We start from the raw sequence: 27,741 nt of genomic DNA on the forward strand, positions 1-27,741 counted from the left end.
GTCTAATCTACCGCATTTCCAAAATGTCTCTCGCAACTGAAACCAGAACTTCACAACCATTCAAGTCTTCTAATGACGGAATTCTGCTATAAGTCTTCCGGCTATTTCAATGTCTAACTAATTCTTAATATTGCATTCACAGATTTTTTTCCCTCATTTTTTTACTTTAATCATGACCTACCGTAAAGGCTCCAGGACTTCTTTAACAAAATAGTCCATATGATCCCACTGTGCCTTGTTTGATCTCACCATAAGCACAGTGACATTTGCAATGCCTACTTGATAGGCAGACAAGGTGGGCATACATTTCTTGGTCTGTCTATCTGTGGGATATTTGTTGACAAACGTGTTCCACCTCTCTGATGTGTTGTTTTAACAGCAAAAAGTTTTAAATTAAATGACCCTTAATGTACATGGAGTCAGTGGGTAAAGGCTTTGTATTTTGTCTTGGCCCGGAAGTTGACAGCATTGGTGAGAACTGGGTTCCCCAGCAATGGTGAACCCTCAAGATCAACTCAATCAAGGACATCCATAGGCTCAAAACCTGCCTCTCGCTGATTCAGTCTTGGGTGTCCAGTGCCTACTTGAAGTGCAACCCAGCCAACACCAAATTCCTACTCCTCACCAACAACACTAAACATCCAAACATACAGACCTGGCTATCAACCATGAACTGAGGGCTTTGCACCCGAGCTCACCTCCTGCGCCAAGTCTCTTGGGGTCCACATCGACAATCGCCTCTCCTTCAAGACACACGTAGATAAGAAAACTCAGACGGCTTGGTACCAAGCTCGCTCTCCTGCCCTGTGAAAGGTCAAGCCCTTCCTCCAGCCAGACCGCTTTAGATCCACCATTCAAGCATTAGTCCTATCCCGCCTGGATGGGGGCAATGCACCCCTCGAAGACTTCCCGTCATCATCTATTGTACCCCTGAGAAGTGTCATAGACGTGGCTGCACGCCTAATCAAGGGTCTACACAGATACGACAACATCACTGCAGCCCTCATAGACCTTCACTGGCTCCCACTGCACGCACAAATCACCTTCAAGTCTTGCTGCATCATCTATAAGGCAGTCGCCCTCAAGTCACCCAACTACATCGTGGAGAAACTCTGCATCTCCGGTGGACAGCGCACCCCCAGAAGCCAAGACACGTGCAGATTTGAAATCCGCTGCTGCAAAAAGGAAAGGACCAGAAAACAAGCATTCTCTGCCTATGCCCCGAGACTATGGAACCTCCTCCCCGTCGGCATCAGACTTGCCCCCACGCTCTTTCAGAAAATAACTCTACTCTCCTCCTCAACACCTAGGTCATTACATCGCCCCTAGCACCACTTGCTAGATGCCACCCACCGCTCTCCTTCCTGCCACCTGGTACAGCTGTACTCCCCTCTCTCCCTCTCTGTATCCTACCGCCCGATGTACATATGTTCTTTTATCACTGAAAAGTGCTCCGTTATGCATCTGTAATGTTGTACAACTCTGTAAAGCACTCCGTTATATATCTGTATTGGTGTATACCTCTGTAAAGTTCTCTGTTGCTTCTCGAAGCTAGGTGCACGCTAAAATACCATAATAATACTAATGGTGTTATGCTCTTCATGATCGATTTTAAGTATGGTATATATTGTGATAAGTGTCTACTCTTGCAGGATGTCAAGGAAACCAGTGTCTTCCTCGGATTCATTGGTTTCAATGCCAGATGTATTAGATGCCCTTGTTATAAAGTCACTGATCATCTGTGGGAGAAGAGGTTATGGGTGGCTCTAGTACATCTGCAAAGGATAAAGTGTAATCCTCAGGTTGTATGTCCTGGACGTCTTCTAGAATTACCTCTTCTTCAGAGTAATCGCCTTAGTCTAAAAACTCTTCCTCGCGCAGACTTGCCACAACTTTACTTTTTTAACCGGGGCACTTTCCACACCAACACCCAGTTTCCTCTTTAATGGGTGATTTTCTAAGAAGCCACTATAGGAAGACGTTTTGTCCATAGTGGTTTGGAACCTTTCCTTCGTGTACTCTTGACGATGCGCCCTACTTTGGACGTTACGTTCATCATCCGTTTATTGTTTCACTTTAATATATCCAGTCTTTGTTTCACCAGCTGTTGTCTCCACAGAAAGACTGGACGTACGCCCTATGGAGCTGTCGACCGGCTTCAAAGAAATTGTTGTTTCCTCTGAAATTAGCTCCTCAGATTTGCCTTTGGAGCAAACACTGACCCTTTTGGCTTCGAAGTCCTCCGCTTTAGTGGTTGACTAGCTTATAGATTTTTGCATCTGCATCACATATACAGCCCAGTGCTTTTTTGCACGTTCTTTGAGTGTTTTGGGCTTGAACAGGCGCGACACCCCCCCTATGGTTTTGGGGGAAGACAACTGATGCACTCTGTGCGCATCTATCCAGGGGAATTTAATATTGCAGGAGGGTCAGAACCTCAATGGAGAGACTTCCTTTTGTTCCAAAGGAAGTCAGGGAGCCAATCATGTTTAAAAATGGGGGATACTGAATGCTAGGGGAGTTTTCTCAAAGTCCACCTGAGGGAAGACTCTACAGAACTATTGCTTGCTATACAGGCCCCAACTCTTAGTTTATGTCTATACTACCCAAAGGTTTGGTAGAATGGCAAAGCAGCCAGGCTCATCTTAGGAGGAGGATTTGAGTTGTAGGCAAGTACAATGAACTCAGGATATACAGAGGCGCAAATAAACGCTTACACACTTATAGTTAGAGTAAAATAGATATTTATTTTATATACACAAGCCACGGTTATTCAGCTAAGTAAGTACTATTTGAACTAATCAACACAATAGAAAAGATGAGCAATACTTCAGGCAAGTAAACCAATAGTAGGGAATCATACAGATCATGAACACAGTTCAATGGTAAGTAAAATCACTTGCTATAGCAAATGTTCGGGTGTAGGAATATAAAGGGTTACTTAGCACAAGCAATAGCAGTTCAATACTTTCAAAGACTTGTAATACTTTTCAGAGGCCTTAAGGCTTTTAGCAGTCCCTCCCTATCTAGGTATGAGATATTCAAAGTAAGATTGGAGGGAAAACAGGTAAGGCAAAGCAGCAGAAAAGGCAAAGTTCCAGTGGATTCTTCAATTACAAGCAAGAGATGTTTTTGTGGTCAAAAGGGTTTCAGGAACCTTTGGAAAGGCTCCCTATAGGCACACAAGCGTTTGGCCTGTGCGAACGGTATGGGTGAATACCCAAACACCGGAAACCGCACTCCAGCATCACAGGAGCAACAAAATGGCTTGCAGTAAGTACTACCTCGAGCCCCACAGTGCCTGAGGAGTGATGAAGATGCAGCTGACTACTTTCATGGTGCAGCAGCGGTGGATCCGGTCTCTTGTTCCTTGGTCGTGGTGACGAAAGGAGGGACTCTGGAAGGGATGTCGCAGCAGCAGTCGAGAGAAAGGACCCTCAGCAAGGGATTCTTCGTTCTCCAACATCGGTCTGCAGTTTTGGTGCTTTTTCACAGACTCCAAGGAGGAACCTTTACTGCCCGGTCAATCTGCCTCGATTCTTCGGCTCTGCACTCTGGTGAGGGAATTTCGAGGAGGGGGGATCTTACCTCCGGAGGTCCAACTGAAGCCCACCAAAGTACTGAGAGGATTCATTCCCAGGAAGACGATGGACTGCAATATGGTCAGAGGTCCCAAGGTATTAGCGGTTTGCAGCCCCGGAAAGTCACAGCATATTGTGGGTTGGCTCGTCTTGCAGGTCGTTTTATGGCTAGTTGGTGACACAAGCCAAAGGGATGGAGTCGTCTTCTTTGGAGCTCCTCTGTCGATTTGAAAACTTCTTTGGATATTCTGTTCCAGTGGTCGACTTGCCTCCTGCCACAGTACCACATCTTTTATTAGGATTTCACACTCATCCTCTGCAAACTCGCCCCGCAGTTTACAGAAAGGGGTGGGTGGCTGTGCACTCAGGACAGCCAGCCCCCAGTGGGAACTTGTTCCATTCAGGCACATCAGCAGACAAAAAGGACAGGGGAGTGTTAAAGTCCTCCCATGCTTCCTGTCCTCACAGACAACTGGAGCCTAGGTGGACCACACAAAGGGTTCCCACCAAAGGCACAACTCTCATTCAGACCTCTCCCTCCCAGAATGGTAGAAGGGCTAACAAAGGACAACCACACAGGAAATGGTAGAAGGGCTAACAAAGGACAACCACACAAGAAATGGTAAAAAAAAGAAAGAAGCCACCATGTTAGAACACTGGTGACCCTTTTGTGCATATCCAAGGCTGTGAATACAGTCTTCAGTGAAAAATAGCACAAACGTTGGTAAAAGATTTCCTCTACCAGCAGCCAAATGGATCCTTTCATGCACACCAGAAGACAAAGGATAGCAGAGATTGGGTTCCTCCCATGCTTCTGTCCTCGTAAACACACCGGAGCCTTGGTGGTCTACAAGGGTTCCCGCCGAAGACCAACCTCAAACCAGGACCGCTCTCAACCATGATGGTAGAAGGAGGACCAAGAAAGAACAGTCCCACAAGACATGGTGAAAAAAGAAAGAAGGCACAATTTTTTAACAAAGGTTACCCTTCTGTGCAGAGCCGCAGCTGTGAAGACAGCCTGTGAGTAACAATAGCACAAAAGTCGGTAGAAGACATCCATTGCCACCAGACAAACTTGCATGCTTGTCACTGTAACAGAATTGTTACAGGAGCAGAGAGAAAGGGGATACAATGTAACCCCTCAGCACTTCACATAGGGTGGTGTGTGCCGATCTCTCAAAACGAAAAGCTAAGAAGGATAAAAAGTATCCCTCCAACCTGGAGAACAGTAGTTCTTAAGGAAAATAAAAATATAAAAAAGGAGAGCACATCGGGCTCCCAGCAACACTGCACATAGGGTGCTGTGTACTACAAATGTGAAAGACAAATGCCTTTGCAAAATAAGGAGTAAAGTTTGACTCCATAAAATAAAGTAAAAACACAATGAACAGGGTTCCCATGGCAGAGCAAAAGAATGAATGAGGGGGGAAAAAAGACTTCCCTCATTCAGGAGAACAAGAAAAAGGTCCAGAAGTCCAGAAAAAAGACTGGGGGTCTCACAGATAGACAGAATTTGGCAAATAAATGATACACCACCCCCCCTCAACACTGAAGCATTATACATTCTAGTTTGTGTGTACGTACGTTCAGAAAATTGTTCACCACTCTCCCTAGAAGTCTTTCGGCGTGGAGAAGTAGCATAGTTGCTTAGAAGACTTCATCCAAATGTCTTTGTTGTGCGCGTGTTTGGTATTGATGCTGAATTGATTGAGTGTTGGGATCGAATGCTAAATATAATAAAGTTCACAGTCGAGCTAACAAAATATGTAATTCAGTGTGTAAGCGTGCGTCTAACCAGATGGCAGAAAAGAAAATGAGGATGTCGACACGTGAGGGAGCATGGTAACTGTACACGCAAGTTAGGGATAATGTTACAGGACCTCCCCCGTCAACGTCCTTTTCGAATTAAAATACAACAATAAGCAACACTCCACACCAGCCTCTAGATATCCGCTGTTAAGATGGACAACCTATTATGCTGGACAGGAAAGACCCAGCGGTCTACCCAAATCCAATGAAAGATAGAGTAGGCTTACAGTCAGGAGAGTGGTTTAGGGCTACAATGAGACAAACACAAAGCACTCAGATAATTTCAGTTAGACAGAATTAAACTTTCAGGTAAGTATTCTGACAAAACTGCTATCTCATACATATATATATTCACTATTAGGGGTTATGCTAACAGAACATCAACATTTTACCTTTAGAAGAACAAATTACTTACCTCTGGTCATGTTTTTCTGATGGATGTTCCTCCCATGGATATTTCTATCTTAGATGTAGTCCTGCCGCAGCAGCAAACTTTGGAAATAATTTCTCCACAAGGGAAGTTTGTGTGGCTTAGGAGTCAATGTTCCTTGATGTCTGGGCTGGATGTGATGCTGATATAGGTAACCAGTACATGACCAGTGACCTCAGTTTTCTAAATGCTTCCCCGTGCTCAGCCGCGCTGGGGAGTTTTTATTTTGTACTCATTCCAGGACAAATTATTTTAAAAACATAATGGCCCTGAATGCAATGAAGGAGAGATTTAAACGACTAAGGAGCTCTTATCGCGGGGCAGGATGGGAGGGTGATGAGGAATACGGTGAAATACCAATCAGAAAGAATATTAGCAGAGGTAAGTAATTTGCTCTTCTAAAGGTAAAATGATGATATTCTGTTAGCAGAACCCCTAATACTGACTGTATATATGTACATGATAATAGTTCTGTGATAATACTTACCTAAATGTTAATCTTAAAACAGTCTGTAAGATTGCTCTGCCAAATGCCTGGCTTCAGAACATGTCTAGGAAATAATGTTTAGCAAATGTGTGTAGGGAAGACCATGACGCTGTTAGGGGAGTTAAGCAAAGTCTTAACAAAACTGTCCCTTTGGTATACAGAGCTTCTAATATAGGCATGTTCCACTCAAGGTATTGGTAGTAGGGCAGAGCATGCAGGCTTATCTTAGGAGGGAGCTGTGAGCTGTAGGTCAGTACAGACAACTTCGAATATAGATAGGCCCAAAGAAACACGTATACGCTTAGAGTTATCAATAGTTATTTATTTTATAAATACACAAGGCAAAGATACACAAGGCAAAGATAAATCTTCAGATCGGTAAACACTATTTCAAAGCTAATAAACACAATAGAAAGCCAGTGCAATAATTCAGGTAAATAAACCACCATGTAAAAACCTATATGGCCAATGAATGCAATTTCATAGGTAAGTAAAACCACTGTTAGAATAACTCATATTCTGGGATGGGAATAAAATGATGAACCACACCAACTTTAGCAGGTAAGCACTTTTTAAGACTTGATACTTTTCAGAGACCTAAAGGCTTTAGCAGTCCATCCCCATTTAGGTCAGATTGGAGGGAAAGCAGGCACGGTATAGCTGTAGAAAAGGCAAACTATCAGAGGATTATTTAGTTACACGTAAGTACAAGTAAGTAGCAAGCTTTTGTTTGTAAAGAGGGTTCAGGGACATCATAGAAGGCTCCCTTAAAGTGCACAATCATTAAGCTTGGGCGAACGGGTATGGGTGAACACCTAAACACTGGAATCCGCACTCAAGCAACAAAGGAGTGACAGAATGACTCACTGGCTTGAGTCACTGCAAGGCTTAGGAGGATGCCCACAAAATTCCAGGCAAAACCACGCTTCAGGTGACATTGCACAGCGATGCAGCACAGGTCCCCGAGTATTGGTGAGTTGCAGGACGTGGAGGTCGCAGCTCTTCTAGGGATGGCGCAAACTGTAGTTCATCTTGAGACTGGTTAGGTCCTCCAGTCCAAGGGAGGAAGTCGTTGTGGTCTGATATTCCCGGTCACTTTGAAGTGGAAGTCGAGACAGCAGCGGTTACTCAGCAGGCTCTAATGGTTGCTGGTGGCGCCCTCCGCTCTTCTCTGAAACTTCTGTTCCAGTGGTTGACTCAGTTCCAGCTCAAGGAGCTCAGGATTTATCCAGGAACATCTGCACCATGCACCATTCAAACTTGTGGGGTGGTTGTCCAATGGGGACAGCCAGCCTCCCAGTCTGAACTTGTTTCAATCAGCCACACTGCAGGACTAAGGACAGGGGAGTTTGTGTCACCTCCCCCAGTTCCTGTCCTGCCAGTCACTCAGAGACCCTACATGGGTTTTCCTTGGGAAGTCCGGCGAAGTCAAAGGGACCAGAGAATCCTCAACCACCCAGAAAGGTAGAAGACGACATTAGAAAGGACAAGTCATCTTGATCAGGGCTTGAAAAAGTACAGCCACCATTTTGGGTAAATGGTGTCTCTTGTGTCCCCCTACCATAGCTGGAAAAGACAGCCAGCGACAGAAGTCCACACAAAGTCATGCAAAAAGGTAAAGGTGCACCGCCACCAGCCTGAACAGAGACCTTGTCACAGTAACAAAAAGGTTACTGGAGTGTCGAGAAAAGGTTTACATTGGATCTCCACAGCACTCCACATAAGGTGGGATGTGCTGATCTTGCAAAATAAAATACGGGTAGGATAAAAAGAATCCCCCTATCTTGGTAACTGGGTAACCAAGGCAAAGCTCTGGTAGCTCCCAATAACACTGCACAGAAAGTGCTGTGTGCTGCTTTAGTAAGATGTAGATGCCAGAGAAGGTGGAGGAAAGCATGACTCCAAAAAAGATAGAAAGGATTCCCAAAAGCAGAAGAGTGAGTGTGGAAAAAGGTTCCAACTCACTCAGGAGAGCTAGTCAAAAATCCAGTGGTCCAGCTAAATGTGCTGAGGGGTTCACATGTGGAGAGAATTTCACACAAAAAGGTAAATCTTCTCTAACAATTACCAACAATACCATTCCAAATATATTATGAATAATAAATAATTAAATATATTTCTTACCAAGAGTCGGCGTACTCGGTCTGCTCGTTACTGCCCCAACACTTAATCTGGGCACTGTTATTCTTCCTGTGGAGGACATCTGTATAGTATAAAACAAACATTAAAGTAAATCTATTGCATGAACAAATAACCCTATTTTATGCAACAACATTGTTTAAAGAGGGAAATAAAATTCATGAATTACAGAAGGACATGTTCAAAATAGTTCTCTCACGGGTAGATGCATTAAAGGAATGGTTCACTCAAAAATGTTATTGTCCCGATCGTTTAAGCATGTATTTTGAAGCATACTGTAATCGATCTTAAAATGTTTTTCTATGCATCTACCTTAGTTTTGCTCACTCTTACACATGCAAAAATAACTGGGTTGGGCGTGGCCATCTTGTGCTAACCTTATCCGTTGATGCATCGACCTAAGTTAAAGTGCCCTCGCGGCAAGAATACAGATCGCCCACCCCTCAAACTGACATCACTAGTCCAAACGATGTGCTCCACCTAGTTTCATGACGTTCATGGCCAGCATAGTCAAACGTGCCCAGTCATCACCCACGGCATAACGTTACTTAAGGCAGAACCAGGAAGATAAAAACACACATCCTCTCACAGCACGTAACTTTTCTTTCTTATCCCAATAGGAGAGCAACACATTATTATTTAAGAAAACAACAATAGTTTGCAATGTAACAAGTGCTTTTATTTTTCAAAGAAAGCTCACAAGAGAAGATCAAGTCCATGAAATTAACTATATGTTTTTGCCATACAAGTTATAGCTAGCAAACTTTGCATGCTTTCAATGTTGTTTATAACTTCCTCAGGATTTGCTGATTGCAATTGGTGATCAATGAATCCCTGTACTCCAATTCTTGTGTGTCCATATGTTACAAGAACAAATCTTTCTAATGACGCACATGGTGTTCCGTTCGTAAGATATGGATTGTTTGCACTTTCAAGCGCAACGCTTTCGCATCAGCACGTATTCACAACAGAAAAGATGACAGGTTGTTCCTTTTTGCTGGTAGTGCGAAAGGGCAGATTGGTCCCTGTCGGTCGTCCCACATAACAGTGATCAAATAAGCACCGTTGATGATTATCCACCAATGTTGGTTGAAGAATCTATTTGACTGTAGCTGAAAACTATGGCATACGCAAAATGGTACAATATAGCTGTGTAGAAAACTGAATACATAACAGCTACTAAAATATATGATTGTAATTGAATATAACAAGGTAGTGTATAATTCAGAACTGGATGAAACCTAATCATAAATACAATCCACACAGAATGAAAACGCACATGATAGCATGGGGGAGTATTTGAGACCACGACGTGCATGAACGTTTACCGCTGTGAAGTAGGTATAGCTCCCAATGGGATGGAGAAGCAGATTCATCCGCTTCACATAGCGGGCTCTACCAGAAAATAAAGACAGCGATAGTAAAATTTTATGTTGAACCACAGACAGTTGTTATTGCCCACGGAAAAGGTTCAGCCCTCGCTACTCCCCCCAACCCTGACTTTATGGTGCACAAGGCTGCAAAGGTAACAGCACACTAGGATATTCCACAGGACAAAGTGGTTTAACTATCATTAGGCTGCATACAGGTTGTGGCTGCGGGTCTTCAAGGAATAATCATCATAATATGGTCCATCTAACAACCCATAACTCAGCACCAAAAATATTGGTGTGCAAAGCCAGTAATCAATAAGTCCCAAAAAAACATCTCTATTCACTCCTCTTTAAACTATACACAAATAACAATCATTACTGGACAGATCAGTTACGCACTCTGTTTTTTATAGTGTGCTGTATAAATATTCACATAACATAACGTACTATGTCAATTCTTTTGGTCAAATCACTTTTGCACATCGATGAATTAGTCCATTTTTAAAATCGCACAAATATTATGTATAGTTGAGCTTACATAATTTCAGGAAGTTTCATTCTCTCAATCTCATGTTGACTAACCCCTCCGAACAGATCGCAGAAATTGAAACAACCTTCGTATATCCACTTTCAAAAGAGTAAATGTTATAATTTTTTGTGGGTATTCGACACATTGTGTCCTTCGGACAGTTGCTGACTTTCGATCAAGGCCAAATAACAATAGCATCCGGTTTTCAGTGACTGCAGCTCAATTTTGTGAAAGAATGCCAAAAAAATAAAAAATAAAAAGTGTTCCAACAAATTACTGCCACCAGCCATTAATGGCAAGTTTGTCCATATCCTTGTAACAAAAATGTATTTCAAATGAGAAAGGGGATACTCCGTATCTTCCCAGCACGCCACATAAAGTGGGGGTGCTGGTCTCTCTTAATAAAATGTACAAGGGATCCAAAGATGCTTTCTACCCTTGACCCTTGGGAACTGTTGGTCGTTCAAGGTTAGCCAGAGAAAGTTAAAAGTGGAGCCCCTAGGGCAACCCCGCAACAACAGACACTTATTGCAAAAAAGTTGTCAAAGAGGATACATTTTAAAAGACACTATGGAGAGCCCAAATAAATTAAACAAATAAAAATAAATAAAATCACACCCATAAAATAGAGTAAAATATTCTGTGAGTGTGGAAAAAGGTTCCCACTCACAAAGGTATAAGAAAAAATAATCCACCAGTAAATCTAAAAGTTTGTTTGTTGACAGAGGCCATCATCGTCAGTGCCATGGATTGCATGTGTGCATGCGGTTTGGGTCTAGCAGAGTGTTAGGGAGAATTCTTAGAAATGTGCTAATTCCGCTCTACCTTAGAGAACTTCCCCTAAGCACTTTTGCTGGACTCTAGGACTTTTTAATTTAATTCACCTGGAGAGCGAGAGACCTTTTTCCCCACTCTCTCGTGTATTTTTCTATGATTTGGACTCTGTGTTTCTTGTGACTTTGGAGTCTGACAAACTCCATAGGCATCATCTTTGCATTGTGACAGAGAGCACCTTAAGTGCAGTGGCACAGGGAGTCTCTTAGATTTCCCAAAGGTTTAAATACCTTCTCTTGGTGAAACTACGTTTTCCAAGAGCAGTAGAGTGAAATTGACTTTATTTAAATGTAACTTTCTAGACCCAGCACACACTATCCTACCATAGGGTGCTGGAGGGGCTATTTAGTATCCCCTTTCTCTAGTTTCTCATGTAACATTTTTATGTTACCCTTTCTACAATTAATGGCTAGTGGCAGTGGTTTACTTTTTACTACTATAGTGTGTTTTTACCGCGAGCAGCGTTTGCAGCTGAAGTAAGGCACCCGTGGGTGCCTATTTTGTAAAAATGGCCCTGGTCGTCTTTTCGCCATTTCTTGTCGGAAAGGTCCTTCTTGAGATGTATTTTGCGCGCCAAACCAGGTTTGGACCCTTTGTTCGTTTTAACTTTGGCGTGATTCACAATTGAAGCCCGCCTCTGTCTTCAGTATGTCTGGCAGGGGCAGGAAGTGAGGGTGGTGCCTGAAACTCCCTGTGCTTAATCCCCTTGGTTCCAGGAATGCACCCAAAGGTGATTGGCCGGCTGGCGGTCCTGCAAGGACAAAAAGTGATTCCAAAATAGGTGCACAACCTAGTATGCTAATTTTTTTTTTTAAAGGGTAGTTGTAGTATTATTTAAATTTTAAGGTGCAGGAGAGAAACAGAACCTGGCACAAGACCTCCACAAATACACAAAGAAGGAGAAGATTCAAGCTTTGAACCCTCCCCTCCCCTGCACACTGTAATGTGTTGGATCAACCAACTACTATAAATTAAAGGTAGTAATTGTTGCAGGTAAATAAAAAATATTGAAACAAACGGGCAATGCTATGTATTTTTTTTTCCCCACTCAGGCATTAAGCCACCTTTAAATAATGAGCATTCATGTAATATGATTATACTGTTCTGGTATTCCAGAGAATTAGTCATCACTTGTACTTTATGTAAAAAAAAAAACAAATGTGGAAAAAACATTAGCACAGTTAATGTTGAAATTTCAGAAAGTGACTTGTTTGCTCTAACTTCTTTGAACTGTTAATGTATTGCTGTACAAATATATGGTTATATATCCATTTTGTAATATATACATTTTGTTTATAGTCTGTTTAGGCCTAAGAAGAAGAGGTGTCCATCCTCGAAACGCACCGCCACTCAAAAGCAGACTACTGGCAACATTTCTTCACTTTTGTTTGCTCTCTGCAATAATACTGAGATTGGTTTTGTTTTTGCCTTTGTGCTTAAATCTGCAATTTAAAAACAAAATATATACACTCATGTGTTTTACAAAAAACGATTGTTTGAATATTTTTTATTTACCTACAACAATTACTACCTTTACAGGGTAATTCATAGAATTTCGCAGAAAAGTGTCGCGAGCGGCTGGCGCAGAGTGTCCGCGTGCGATTGTCTGCGCCAGGCACGTGCGCTAAAACCGATTTCCGCGCACAGCGTATTCATGGATTTTAGGCTCCCAAACCAGCCGTGGCGCAGAGTATCGCAGCGACCCTGCAGCAGCGCCAGTAACGCCCCCAAGAACGCCCTCGCGCAAGGAAAAGCCATCAAAATCGCTAAATCATCGCAAAGGGCTGCGCTAAACCTGGACCAGTTTACAGGGCTGCCAAACAAGGAACGCAAAGCGGGTAACGTGCATATCAGGGGTACGCGTGAAGTTATACACGCGATTAGCCAGGGTGCCAGGGTACGTGTATTTCAGGGGTGCGGATAGTCCAGGGAACGTGTATTACAGGGGTACGCGGGAAGTTCAACACGCGATAGTCCAGCGAACGTGAATTACAGGGGTACGCGGGAAGTTCAACACGCGATTGTCCAGGGAACGTGTATTACAGGGGTACGCGGGAAGTTCAACACGCGATAGTCCAGGGAACGTGAATTACAGGGGTATGCGGGAAGTTCAACACGCGATTGTCCAGGGAACGTGTATTACAGGGGTACGCGGGAAGTTCAACACGCGATTGTCCAGGGAACGTGTATTACAGGGGTACGCGGGAAGTCTTACATGCGATTAGCCAGGGCACGTGTAATACAGGGGTACGCGGGAATTATCACACGCGATTTGGCAGGGTACGTGAATTACAGGGGTGCGTGGGAATTATCACACGCCAATTTGCTGGGTACGTGTATTACAGGGGTGCGTGGGAATTATCACACGCGATTAGGCTGGGTGGGTCCTCACAGGTGTTCCCTGTACACCCTCCACGGCCCCTGCAGGCAGCCCACAAAACAGGGGACTACCCTGCACACCTGCTCATGTCCCCCTGCACCCCCACCCCCTAGCCACCAGGGGCACCCACCACCAGGCCCCCACCCATGTCTCCTACCACCCCCACCCCCCAGCAGTGCAGGGGCAGCCTCCACCAGGCCCCCACTCATGCCCGACTCATGTCTCCCACCACCCCCACCCCCCAGCACTGTGGGGCACCTGCCAGCAGGCCCCAACCCATGTCACCCACCACCCCCACCCCCCAGCAGTGCAGGGGCATCCTCCACCAGGCCCACACTCATGTCTCCCAGCGTGCTACGTGTATTTCAGGGGTGCGCGGGAAGTCCCACTCGCGAATAGCCTGGGCGCGTGTATTTCAGGGGTGCGCGGGAAGTTCCACTCGCGAATAGCCTGGGCGCGTGTATTTCAGGGTTGCGCGGGAAGTTCCACACGCGAATAGCCTGGGCGCATGCATTTCAGGGGTGCGTGGGAAGTTTTACACGCGACTTCAGCAGGGTACGTGTATTTCAGGGGTGCGCGGGAATTCTCACACGCGATTTGGCTTGGTACGTGTATTACAGGGGTGCGTGGGAAGTTACACACGCGATTAGGCTGGGTGGGTCCTCACAGGTGTTCCCTGTACACCCTCCACGGCCCCTGCAGGCAGCCCACAAAACAGGGGACTACCCTGCACACCTGCTCATGTCACCCACCAGCCCCACCCCCCACCATCCAGGGGCACCCTCCACCAGGCCCCCACCCATGTCTCCCACCACCCCCACCCCCCCAGTCACCAGGGGCAGCCTCCACCAGGCCCCCACTCATGTCTCCCACCACCCCCACCCCCCCCAGTCACCAGGGGCAGCCTCCACCAGGCCCCCACTCATGTCTCCCACCACCCCCACCCCCCAGCAGTGCAGGGGCAGCCTCCACCAGGCACCCACTCATGTCCCCTATCACCCCCACCCCCCCAGTCACCAGGGGCACCCTCCACCAGGCCCCCACTCATGTCTCCCACCACCCCCACCCCCCAGCAGTGCAGGGGCAGCCCCCACCAGGCCCCCACTCATGTCCCCTATCACCCCCACCCCCCACCATCCAGGGGCACCCTCCACCAGGCCCCCACCCATGTCTCCCACCACCCCCACCCCCCCAGTCACCAGGGGCAGCCTCCACCAGGCCCCCACCCATGTCTCCCACCACCCCCACCCCCCCAGTCACCAGGGGCAGCCTCCACCAGGCCCCCACTCATGTCTCCCACCACCCCCACCCCCCAGCAGTGCAGGGGGAGCCTCCACCAGGCACCCACTCATGTCCCCTATCACCCCCACCCCCCACCATCCAGGGGCACCCTCCACCAGGCCCCCACCCATGTCTCCCACCACCCCCACCCCCCCAGTCACCAGGGGCAGCCTCCACCAGGCCCCCACCCATGTCTCCCACCACCCCCACCCCCCCAGTCACCAGGGGCACCCTCCACCAGGCCCCCACTCATGTCTCCCACCACCCCCACCCCCCAGCAGTGCAGGGGCAGCCTCCACCAGGCCCCCACCCATGTCTCCCACCACCCCCACCCCCCAGCAGTGCAGGGGCAGCCCCCACCAGGCCCCCACTCATGTCCCCTATCACCCCCACCCCCCACCATCCAGGGGCACCCTCCACCAGGCCCCCACCCATGTCTCCCACCACCCCCACCCCCCAGTCACCAGGGGCAGCCTCCACCAGGCCCCCACTCATGTCTCCCACCACCCCCACCCCCCAGTCACCAGGGGCAGCCTCCACCAGGCCCCCACTCATGTCCCCTATCACCCCCACCCCCCAGTCACCAGGGGCACCCTCCACCAGGCCCCCACTCATGTCTCCCACCACCCCCACCCCCCAGCAGTGCAGGGGCAGCCTCCACCAGGCCCCCACCCATGTCTCCCACCACCCCCACCCCCCAGCAGTGCAGGGGCAGCCCCCACCAGGCCCCCACTCATGTCCCCTATCACCCCCACCCCCGCAGTCACCAGGGGCACCCTCCACCAGGCCCCCACTCATGTCTCCCACCACCCCCACCCCCCCAGTCACCAGGGGCAGCCCCCACCAGGCCCCCACTCATGTCCCCTATCACCCCCACCCCCCCAGTCACCAGGGGCACCCTCCACCAGGCCCCCACTCATGTCTCCCACCACCCCCACCCCCCCAGTCACCAGGGGCAGCCCCCACCAGGCCCCAACTCATGTCCCCTATCACCCCCACCCCCCCAGTCACCAGGGGCACCCTCCACCAGGCCCCCACCCATGTCTCCCACCACCCCCACCCCCCAGCAGTGCAGGGGCAGCAGGCAGTCAGGCAGCAGCAGGTGGGAGCGTGCTCGGGCTCTGGGGGGCAGTAGTTCGGCCTTCCGGGCAGGAGCGTGGTATTCCGTGTGCGTACGCGTGGCCAGCTTGGTACGGAGTGATTTTGCACGTGAAAATCCTGCACGTCAGCGTGAAAACTGAGGAAAGGCCCAAAGCGCGTAAGCGCGTCTGTGACGTGACCCGCACAGGTGTTTCCCACACAGCACGTGATGACAGAGCACACGTGGAAAGACTGCACATCAGAGTGTAATCACGTGTGATTGGTGGAAATGGCCCTACAAGCAGAAGTGACAAAGCGTGTGATTGGTGGAAATGGCCCTACACGCAGAAGTGACAAAGCGTGTAATTGGTGGAAATGGCCCTACACGCAGAAGTGACAAAGCATGTAATTGGTGGAAATGGCCCTACACGCAGAAGTGACAAAGCATGTAATAGGTGGAAATGGCCCTAGCGCGTACACGCCGCGTAAGTGACGCTGGACGTGTGGGCCTGTATAAAAGGTACGTGTAGAACACGTTTTCCTTGTACGTGCTTTTCGTGGAGAGCGAGTGGGTGAATTCTGTACTTCTTGTCGTTTCACACGCGATTTACTTCACAGCGTTTCAAGTTCGTATTCCCTGTTACCTCTGACAGCTTTTTCTCTTTTTCCTCTTTTACTGGTTTACCTGGGCCTGTTCCCTCAAACAGTGTTCCCTTCTACTGTTGTCCTGTCTCCTCAGACAGCGTACAAATCTTCTTTTGGCGGGGGTGTTGCCAACCAAACGTGCTCCTTTTACACGCTCGTTTACCAGGCAGACGGTGAGTCACGCACGTATCTAACATCAGTGCTTGCCCCGTGTGTAGCCTACCCCTTCAGAGGTCATTCTAGGCTGCGTGTGACACGCATACGTTCATTCTTGTGTTACTGGGTGCCACAGCGTAGTGCAGGTTTTTCTTTCTGCACACGTGGTCTAGGAGGGGTTGCGTGCACGTCATCTCCCTTTTTTGGGCCTCCTGTGCGTTGCGTGACCCGTCATCTTTCCCCAGGGGTTACATTCAGCCTTGCTAGAGCACTAGGGTACAATTACCATCTGGTACCCAACCCCTTTGACCCCCAATTGCCCAGGACAATAGTCTACATCCACTCCCATACGCACATTAACATCAGTGCCATGGCTGGGAGGCGAGGATTCCGTAAGGGTGGCAAAGGTGGAAGAGCCACAAGTGGTGGCCGTGGTGGAACCGGTAGGGGACGTGGTCGTAACTTGCAGGGTGAGCCTGTCCCCCCATGTGTGGAGGACCAGTCACGGGCACCCATAATCCCCCCCCCCCCTCCCATTGTGGCTGACACCATCCATGCTCAGCCCTTGTTGGACCAGCCCATTGTGGCACCAGACCTGGCTGACTCCATGGCTGACTTCCAGGTCAGCAGGGCTACGACACGTGCGCTGGTGCACGTTGATGCCATCATGCCACGTGGATCTGGGGCAGCAAGGTCATCTGCTGCACCAAGGAGGCAGGGCGGAGAGGCTGCAGGGGCAGCTGCGGCTCCATCCACCCCAGCCCTCACACACCCAGCCAGGACAGTGTCGGTCCTAGTCCATGCTGCTGACATTCCCCCTGACACCATCACACTAGAGCCAATGCCTGCACCAACTCCCATGCTGAGTGTGCAATCCCACACTCCTGATACAGAGTCCACCAGGGCTCCTGCCCCTAGTGTCCAGAGCGGCGCAGGACACTCAGGATCACCACCACCTTCCAAGCGGAAGAGGAAGAGTGCTCGTCCGGCACAGGCTGATGCCCCAGACACGGCTACACAGTCCGGCCCGTCCAGGAAGCCCAGCTTCACGGATGACGAACTGAATGCACTTGTCGAGTATGTGTCCGGACATGACAACGAGATGGTCATTGTTGCAGGATCCAAGACCACACCTGCACAACCCCAGGCACACTGGCAGACCGTTGCGGACATTGTAAGTGCCCTTGGAATCGTGAGGCGCACAGCCAATGATTGCTATAAGCGCTGGAATGACCTAAAGCGCAGGGCAAAGAGTAAGCTGGCCTCAAGTCATGCCGCAACTCTAGTGACTGGAGGTGGGTCTCCAGTAGTAGACATGGAACTCACTCCACATGAGTCAGTCGCTGGGACCTACGTCACGGAGGAACAGATCCAAGGCGTGGGAGATCTGGCTGATTACGAGGCATTGTCCGGTGAGTGCACATGCATGTGTGTGTCATCCATGTGCATGGTGTGTGTGTGAGGGCTTCTGTTTGAGTGCCAGGTGAGAGTGTGTGCGCCTGAGTCGTATGGGTCAGCCATGTGCTTCATGCAATCCTTCCTGCGCAGCTGCATTTGGCCATAGCAGTATCCCTTCTGCCAACAGTAGACATCTAGCCCAACTGCACGCCAGTTGCCCTTGAAGTGTCACCTTGCCACAACATATTTGCTTATTTTTCACTGTTCATTCAGTCAGTTTGTTTGCATTCCACCACTTTCACTAGGCATGTCGCTGTCCACTAGTCACATGTCTGACATGGGTATGGTAAAGTGGAGTGACTTTGTTACCTGGATATCATTTGTACACACATGTCCCTGTGCAATTGGACCATTTCAGACTGGCAGCTCCAGGTGAAAAATCTGACCTGTTAGAATTAGAAAAGCAATTACATGCGGGAACTGGACTGAATGAATAGGTGCTGCCCTCCTCTCCATCTTCACTCAATAGCAATGGTACATGCCATCTGTGTGATGGCATGTGTGTTTCACCTGGCAATCACAGGCCAATGTGTGATGCCACTGCCAGGCAGCATGCAGAAAATGTGTTCATCTTCCATCTTGGTGTCATCAGTGTGTGCCATTTGCCTGCACTTCATACGCAGTGAGGGTGCATGCATGGGAGGGTTTTAGTCATGTGGGATATGTGTCAATCAAGTACTGGTTCTCTTGCATCTCAGCCCTCATTGTGTGCCATGGTGCTAATGCCTGTTTCCATTTCTTTGTTTTCATGTCTTTGCAGGGGAAGACGCACCTGATACAGCTGGGGTTGTGGAGATGGTGCGGACCCAGGAGAGGTCCGAGGGCCGACCAACCACCAGTGAGGGACGTGGTGTGGTGGTGGGGGAGAACCCACAAGTGCTGCAGGTCGTGCTCTCAAGGGGTGTCTCTGGCTGCACCTCCCCCGAGCTGTACTCAGGTGTTGATTCGGATGAGACCTACGTGCCGTCGCAGGAGAGTGTTCCAGGGAGGGATTCTGTTCTGTCTCACCCACCTGCACCAGGGTCAGAACCCTCCATGGGGATGTCAGTGTTGGCAGCTACGCCTTCGGTGGTTACGGATGCAGGGTCACACTCCGCGACATCTGATTCTGTTCCTGGGCCAGCAGATCAGAGGGGGAATGCAGTCCTGCAGCCTCAGGCAGTGCCGGCACAGCAAGGTGCAGTTCGCCTTGCCCCAGACAGGTGTGGTGCCCGCCGACGTGGTGGCCGTACGCCACCCGGCAATACCGCATGGGAGCAATCCATTTACGGTATGGCAACCCAACAGGCTGCATCATCCGAGATGATGGCTCAGGCCATGGATAGGGTGGCCACTTCCATTGTCCCCCCAGAAAGGCTGATGGAGCGACTAGAGCAGGCAACCGACTCCATCTGCCAGTCACACAGGGAGGACATGTTGGGGTCCAACAGGGACAGGCGGGCGGCACTGGCGACTCTGCAGGAGGCCATCTCCATTGAGTCCCAGGGCCACAGGGAAGCCCTGAGGCAGGAGCTCCTTCACCTCAGGACGACTCTTGTTGAGCTTGAGGCTTCAACACACCAAAGGACAGAACAGCAGCTGGAGCGTCTCACCCGTACGCTCTCAGCTGAGATGAAGGCAACGAGGGCGGAGGTCCGGGCATCCCGTGGGTTGTTGCATGGGGACCTCTGCACACTCATCCTCCAGAACCAGACCTACCACACCCGCATGCTTGCAGCCATGGAGGAGCAGACTAGGGCCTTGCGTGGGCTGCCTCCCATAGTGCAACCACCTCCGGATGCAGCTGCACAGGGTGATAATAGCGACAGCAGTGATACTCCCACAACAGGGTAGCCGTGTGGGCCATGAGCCCACGGGGGTGTTTTATTTTCCCAGGATCCACGCAGGTGGGTTCTGGTGTGCATCCTGTCCTCGGACCTCCTGGGTGGCCTCCCCAACCCCCCCGGGCCCATCAATGGCCATTTTTGATTGTTTCTCATTTTTATTTTTATTTTGATTTCTTTTATTCCCAATTTTTTTGGGACGATCTGTTGGCTTCCGTGGTTCCTGTGGGCATACGCTGCATTGTGGCTGGGCACATGCAGGCTTGTAATGTATTTGGTTCCGATGCTTGGGTTTGAGTCACACACACCCCTCCTGCTTCCCGTTTCCATGGGCTTGCAAAGGGTGTGCCCAAGTGACAGTGAATTACACAGTGACGTTGGACTCCCATGAGCTGTGTGGGCAGTCTGTAGTCAATACTGTGTATACATTCCTAGTGCATATTGCTGTTGTGTTGTACACTGCATGTTGCATTGATGTGTAACTCTTCTTCTGTGTCTACCTCCCAATTTGCAGGTCCCTTCCTCATGTCCACACAAGGACCTCTAGTTTGGAGATGGGGTCCATGTTGGCAGCAGTGCACCTACAACTCTACATGGCGCCAACACTGCACAGTTGGTAGTGGTGGGAGTGCAGGCATTTCCAGTTGGTGAGACTACTAATATGTAACATTTGTGATGTCATGTTAATGGTAGTACGTGCTCAAGTATGTTGTTGGTCCGGCATTGCTGTGAGCATTTCAGGTGTTGCAGGTTTCTAATAGGGACACTGTACATAGTGAGACTGATGTCATGTTGTGGGGATTACTTTGTTTACCTGCAATTAGCATGACATGGCACGGTGTGTCGTGTGGCGGTGCTGGGGTTGGGTTGGCTGACATGGTACTGTCCTCTTGTTGCATTTTGCAAGTGGGTATTCATTTTAGCTGCTTCAATGTGTAACTTCACAAAACTGCATTGGTGGTGTCTGTGTGGGTAGGGATGCACACATTGTGACACTTCCAGGTGAACAATCTCAGGCTGATATGGTATTCACGGTTCATTCTCCAGACATTCAGGATCAGTGTCAGGTTGAGTCATCATTGATTGTCAGATGGAATGTGCCAGGGCAGTGTGCACTCCACCGGGGTGTGATTTCTATGTGAAGTAATTAGCCACTAGCTGTGTACGGGCTGCCTCCCCCCGTGCCCTTTCCCCTCCCATGCGCAGCGGCTGTGCATGTGGTTGGGGATGTGGGGCCACCACCATGTCCACGGCCAGGCCCCGGCGTGTTGCAACGTTGTGCAGGACACATGCTGCCACTATGATCCTGCACACTACTGGGGGAGCGTATAACAGCTGCCCGCCAGAACGGTCAAGGGAGCGAAAGCGTGACTTTAGCACTCCGAATGTGCGCTCCACTATGCCCCTGGTTGTAATGTGGGCTGTGTTATATCTTACCTGGGGTGGCGTGGTGGGGTTCCGAATTGGCGTCATCATGTGGGGGCTGAGAGGGTAGGCACTGTCCCCTGTGGAGGTGGTGATTGGTATCATTGGTGGGGTTGTGACCTTGCTCAGTATCCAACATGCATGCATGTGCAGTGGCATACATACTCACCAAGCAGCCATGTATCGCCATGCCGCCCAGCTTCTAGGTCCCGGCTTAGGGTGGACATTCGGTAAATGAAGCTGTCGTGGGTGGAGCCGGGATAGTTGGCATATACTGAGGTGATGATTCCCTTGGCATTACATGCTACCTGCACGTTGATGGAATGCCAGTGCTTGCGGTTCCTATAGATGTGCTCAGATGCCCTGGGGGGACGTAGAGCCACATGGGTGCAGTCGATGGCACCTAGCACTTTGGGGAATCGTGCCACAGCGTAAAAATCCAGGGCGGCAGCATGCCTTTCTGCAGGTGTTCTGGGCAGGTATATGTGCCTGCGGACTGATGGGCGTGCAGTGATGATGTTCAAGACCTGGTGTAGGCAGCGTGACTGGGTGGCCTGTGACACCCCACCCACTATGGCACTTGTCCGCTGAAATGTTCCAGTGGCTAAGAAGTGCAGTACATTGAGGACCTTCTCCAGGGGGCTGAGTGCTTGGGAGCACAGGGTGGGTGATGTGAGGTCATCCTCCCACTCACTCACCAGGTCCAGTATAATGTGTGGTGGAAACCTGTACCTCCCATACACCTGGTCATCAGGCATCCCGAAAAGGCTGGTTCTGGGTGTGAATATTCTGGCCCTGACTATCCTCCTCCTCCTCCTTTGGTAGCCCACTGCCACTGCTGCTAGGAACGGTATGTTCATCCTGGCGTCTGAGCTTGTTATTGTTAAAGTCCGCAAATTTATGCTTTGCGCGTGTTCTAGGCGAGCGTGTGACCCGCGCACCCCTGGAATCCAGTTCCCAGTCCAATAGCGTGTGGAAAATCACACGCACCACGGGATACAGCGTGTGACCCGCGCACCCCTGGAATCCAGTTCCCAGTCCAATAGCGTGTGGAAATTCACACGCACCACGGGATACAGGTTCGCTGACGTACTTGCGTGTGTAAGTGCCCGCGCACCCATTAAATACACGTACATAGGCCAATCGCGTGTACGCGCACTTTTGTCCAATTACACGCGATGACACTCTGACGTGCAGTATTTCCACGTGTGCCCCGTCATCACGTGCTGAGTGGGGAACACCCGTGCGGGTCACGTCACAGACGCGTTTACGCGCTGAGGGACTCTGGTCCAATAGAATCGCGTATGCGTGCTGACGCGCTTACGCGCTAAGGGCCTTTCCTCGGATTTCACGCTGACGTGCAGGATTTTCACGTGCCAAATCACTCCGTATCAAGCTGGCCACGCGAAAACACACGGAAGACCACGCTCCTGCCCAGAAGGCCGAGTTACTGCCCCCCAGTGCCCCGAGCAGCCTCCCACGTGCCATCTGCTGCTGCCTGCCTGCCTGCCTGCCTGCTGCCACCGTGCCCTGCCATTTGGTGCCTGCACATCAGCCATCTGCAGGGCTCCAGTTGCTGTGTCCACCCCTGCTGGAACTGAAGACTCCCGACTGGGATTACATCGCTCCACAGCCCAGCCCCAGGAACCAGTTGCCCACCCACACCTGCCTCTGGGGTTGCCATGTCGGGCACTTCCACATCTGGCACCAGTGGCAACCCCAGGCCAGAGGGGCAGAGGGGCACCAGCTTCACTGCCACCGAAGTTGGTGTCCTGGTGGAGCATGTCCTGGGGCAGTATGATGCCCTCTTTGGATCGTCCCGCGCCAGCAAGGAAGGACGGCAGAGGATCTGGGCCGACTGTGTGGTTGCCATCAACGCGGAGGGGGTGGCAACCCGCAACGTCCTGAAGATCAAGAAGCGCTGGGAGGACTTGAGGTCCAGGACCCTTGTGAAGGCCCGGCGCCTCGTGGAAGGGGGCCGGGGCCGCATGAGTTCCATCCAGATGAGGGTCCTGGAACGCGTACGCCCAGCGCTCCACGCCCAGATCCTTGAGAGGGAGGCCCGTCTGGAGTTGAGCGGTAAGTGTCCAAGCATTACTGTGTGAGACAGGGCATGTTGCGGTGTGCTGGTTCTATGATACTTGCCTGTATGTGTGCCATAGGCCATGTATGCATGTATGTGTGCAGGGACATCATGGTAATGCATGTGCGACCAGTGATGTGTGACCCACATGGTTGTTGCATGTGTTCAAATGCCGCATGGGGAGCCCTATGCAGATTTTATTTTGAACATGAGAGCATGCCAGTCTCTGTACCTGGACATGGGTGGGGGTGAGGGATGGGTGCTGATGCCAGGTACATATATGGTAGCCATGTCTGTGTGCCTGACCTGCGTGTCTGTGACTTGTGCATGCCATGGATGCATGACACATGTGTGTGACAATGCACAGATTCAGTGAAGCAGCCAAATTACCCTTGTATCCGCTGTGTTTGGTGTGTTTGGGGCCAGATGGATGTGACTGAGGTGAAGTGTGTGCATGTGATAGGCATGAGCCATGATGCATGTGAGTTACATATCATTGAATGTTTCAAGAGCCCATTGGACATGCATGGAAATGTCCATGGCATGCACCATGCCTGTTACTGTGTGTGTTTTGCCTGGACTGACCCATGTGTTGTGGAGGGACATGATGGAAGTGTACTTTGACAGTGGTGCTCATCTGCTATTGCTTCCTGTCTAGGGGACCATTGTACAGTGCCCTGATGCTTGTGTTCTTTGTCTCCCTCTACGCAGCGGCTAGTGAAGAAGAGGGCGGAGACGGCGCTGTGGAGCAAGGCGGCGGGGATGCCCCCACGGCTGCAGCGGAAGGGGTGGGTGAGCCCCCACAGGGGCCTGCTACGGTGGGAGACGGTGAGGAGCCATCCAGGTTGGTGGTTTGCACAGAGGAGGAGGAGGCCGCCACTGGGGCACACATGGGGCCTGGTGGGGGCATCCCTGCTGGTGCAAGTGGTGCAGTCCAGGGCCAGGGGCAGGAGGCAGCACAGGTCACCGTGGAGGGGCCTGTGCATGTCGCTGTCCCTGACCCTGTGAGTGCACCACCATGCACCAGCAGGGATGCCCCGTCCCAGGCCCGTCCACAGGTAGAGGGGATGTCCATGTCACCTGACTCCCCTCCACCTGCGGACGTGGGAACCCCTGGCCGTGCGGAGAAGGTCCTGATTGGGGTCGCGATGCGCACGGCTGTGATTCGTGATGCCGTGCGTGCTTCCCGGGAGGAGCACGCACGTCATCACGAAGTGCACCGTGCCGACGTGGCCCAATTGGGATCGGCCATGTTCGGGGGTTTCCTGCATGTGTTGGCCAATGTGGCGGCCCTCTCCGCCTCTGTGCAGGCTATCCACCAGTCGTTCTCCTTGCCGTCTTCCAGCCCAGATGCCACCAGGGCCCCCTGTGGACCTGCCCCGACCAATGCAGCCAGCTCGGTGGGGATCCCATCCCTGCCACAGTTGGGAGTCGGAGGTCCAGCAGGGGTGGACAACACAGCAACTGGACCCAAGCAGATGGAAGATGTGACAGCATCATCAGGCAGGGCACGTGCACGACGGCGTCGGTGGTTTCCATCAGCCTGGATGCCGTCGTGCTGGCAGAGGCAGTGGCGTCGGAGGCAGCAGCGGGCTCGACGTGGGAGGCATCATGGCTCGGGGCCATCAAGATCAGAGGGGCAGGCATCGGCCGGAGGGCAGGGCAACCCTGGGATGGTGGTGTCTTCCGTGTGGGAGCAGTTGGTTCAGCGGATAGGTGCGGAGCGGCAGCGGGCGGAAGAGGAGCGGCTCGCCATGGTCAGGGCGGAGTTCTCCATGCGTCGGGCGTTGAGGCGGGCTGAGTGCCTCGAGGAAGCTCGCAGGGAGTTTGAGCTGGACATGGGGTTATCCCTGCGAGACCTCGGGGCCAGGACAGAGTCCCGCCTCCAGGACATCGACATGGAGTTCGATGATGCCCTGGCCAGCAACATCAACAAGTGAGCCGCAGGACTTGCCCGCTGCCTTTGTATATAGTTATATAGTTAGTTAGTGTTAGGTTTCCTTTATTTGTTTTTATTATTTTGGACCACTCGGACAATGCCACTTTTTTGTATATATTTTTTTCATTAGGTAGTAGTAGGTTTCCTTTATGGTGTTGGGCTCATGGACCCTGGTACATTCCTGTATTTAGTTTGTTTTTTGAAGGAACATTTTCTTTTTTTCATTATTTATTGTGTTCACCATGTGGAAATGGTTTTTCAATCTTTTGCTTCTACTTGATATTGCTTTGGTCAACATTTGTTTTTGTATTCCTTTTTCGTTTTTTGATTTTTACTTTTGTTCTCCAACATGGACCATTTATTTTGCTATCCACATAGTTGTATCTTTTATTTGTTTACTTATTTTTAATCTTTAATACATTTTTAATTTTTACTTCCACTTGTGTTATTTTGTCTTTGGTTTCATACATGTCATGATATGGGTTTTGACATTCACTTGCAGCCATTGTGTATGTGTGTGTGACGGACATGTGTTCATTTACATACTTGCCATTGGGGTTGTGTCATGTAATTGCATTCACTATGTGGGTGGATGCAATCCTTGCCTGGGTGTTTGTGCTGGGTATGCTGCCCATTACTGCCATGATTGTGTATCGTCAGGACCTGTGGGCAGGGGGACATGGGTGGGGGCCTGGTGGAGGCTGCCCCTGGTGACTGGGGGGGTGGGGGTGGTGGGAGACATGAGTGGGGGCCTGGTGGAGGGTGCCCCTGGTCGCTGGGGGGTGGGGGTGGTGGGAGACATGAGTGGGGGCCTGGTGGAGGGTGCCCCTGCACTGCTGGGGTGTGGGGGTGGTGGGAGACATGAGTGGGGCCCTGGTGGAGGGTGCCCCTGGTGGCTGGGGGGTGGGGTTGGTGGGAGACATGAGTGGGGGCCTGGTGGAGGGTGCCCCTGCACTGCTGGGGTGTGGGGGTGGTGGGAGACATGAGTGGGGGCCTGGTGGAGGGTGACCCTGGTGGGTGGGGGTGGTGGGAGACATGAGTGGGGCCCTGGTGGAGGGTGCCCCTGGTGGCTGGGGGTGGGGGTGGTGGGTGACATGAGTGGGGGCCTGGTGGAGGCTGCCCCTGCACTGCTGGGGTGTGGGGGTGGTGGGAGACATGAGTGGGGCCCTGGTGGAGGGTGCCCCTGGTGGCTGGGGGGTGGGGGTGGTGGGTGACATGAGTGGGGGCCTGGTGGAGGCTGCCCCTGCACTGCTGGGGTGTGGGGGTGGTGGGAGACATGAGTGGGGGCCTGGTGGAGGCTGACCCTGGTGGCTGGGGGGTGGGGGTGGTGGGTGACATGAGTGGGGGCCTGGTGGAGGCTGCCCCTGCACTGCTGGGGTGTGGGGGTGGTGGGAGACATGAGTGGGGGTCTGGTGGAGGGTGACCCTGGTGGCTGGGGGGTGGGGGGGGTGGGTGACATGAGTGGGGCCTGGTGGAGGGTGCCCCTGCACTGCTCGGGTGTGGGGGTGGTGGGAGACATGAGTGGGGGCCTGGTGGAGGGTGACCCTGGTGGCTGGGGGGTGGGGGTGATAGGGGACATGAGTGGGGGCCTGGTGGAGGGTGCCCCTGCACTTCTGGGGTGTGGGGGTGGTGGGAGACATGAGTGGGGGCCTGGTGGAGGGTGACCCTGCACTGCTGGGGTGTGGGGGTGGTGGGAGACATGAGTGGGGGCCTGGTGGAGGCTGCCCCTGCACTGCTGGGGTGTGGGGGTGGTGGGAGACATGAGTGGGGGCCTGGTGGAGGGTGCCCCTGGTCGCTGGGGGGTGGTGGGTGACATGAGTGGGGGCCTGGTGGAGGCTGACCCTGGGGGGTGGGGGGTGGGGGGTGGTGGGTGACATGAGTGGGGGCCGGTGGAGGCTGCCCCTGCACTGCTGGGGTGTGGGGGTGGTGGGAGACATGAGTGGGGGCCTGGTGGAGGGTGCCCCTGGTCGCTGGGGGGTGGGGGTGGTGGGTGACATGAGTGGGGGCCTGGTGGAGGCTGACCCTGGTGGCTGGGGGTGGTGGGTGACATGAGTGGGGGCCTGGTGGAGGCTGCCCCTGCACTGCTGGGGTGTGGGGGTGGTGGGAGACATGAGTGGGGGCCTGGTGGAGGGTGACCCTGGTGGCTGGGGGGTGGGGGTGGTGGGTGACATGAGTGGGGCCTGGTGGAGGGTGCTCCTGCACTGCTGGGGTGTGGGGGTGGTGGGAGACATGAGTGGGGGCCTGGTGGAGGGTGACCCTGGTGGCTGGGGGGTGGGGGTGATAGGGGAC

At 51.4% G+C, this 27,741-nt stretch overlaps 1 protein-coding gene across 5 annotated transcripts in view; it reads right to left on the bottom strand.

Moving 5' to 3' along the window:
* TAF9B (TATA-box binding protein associated factor 9b) overlaps positions 1 to 27,741 on the bottom strand; it is a 226,161-nt gene that overhangs the window by 92,191 nt on the left and 106,229 nt on the right. For all 5 annotated transcript variants that reach the window (XM_069612890.1, XM_069612891.1, XM_069612888.1 and 2 more), the window contains exon 6: positions 8,432 to 8,510. In XM_069612890.1, coding sequence (XP_069468991.1) covers positions 8,432 to 8,510 — 79 coding nt within the window. The remainder of the gene's footprint in view (positions 1 to 8,431; positions 8,511 to 27,741) is intronic.

The sequence above is a fragment of the Ambystoma mexicanum genome, chromosome 5p (assembly GCF_040938575.1).
Source record: "Ambystoma mexicanum isolate Mex_15411 chromosome 5p, UKY_AmexF1_1, whole genome shotgun sequence".
NCBI classification, from domain to species: Eukaryota; Metazoa; Chordata; class Amphibia; order Caudata; family Ambystomatidae; genus Ambystoma; species Ambystoma mexicanum.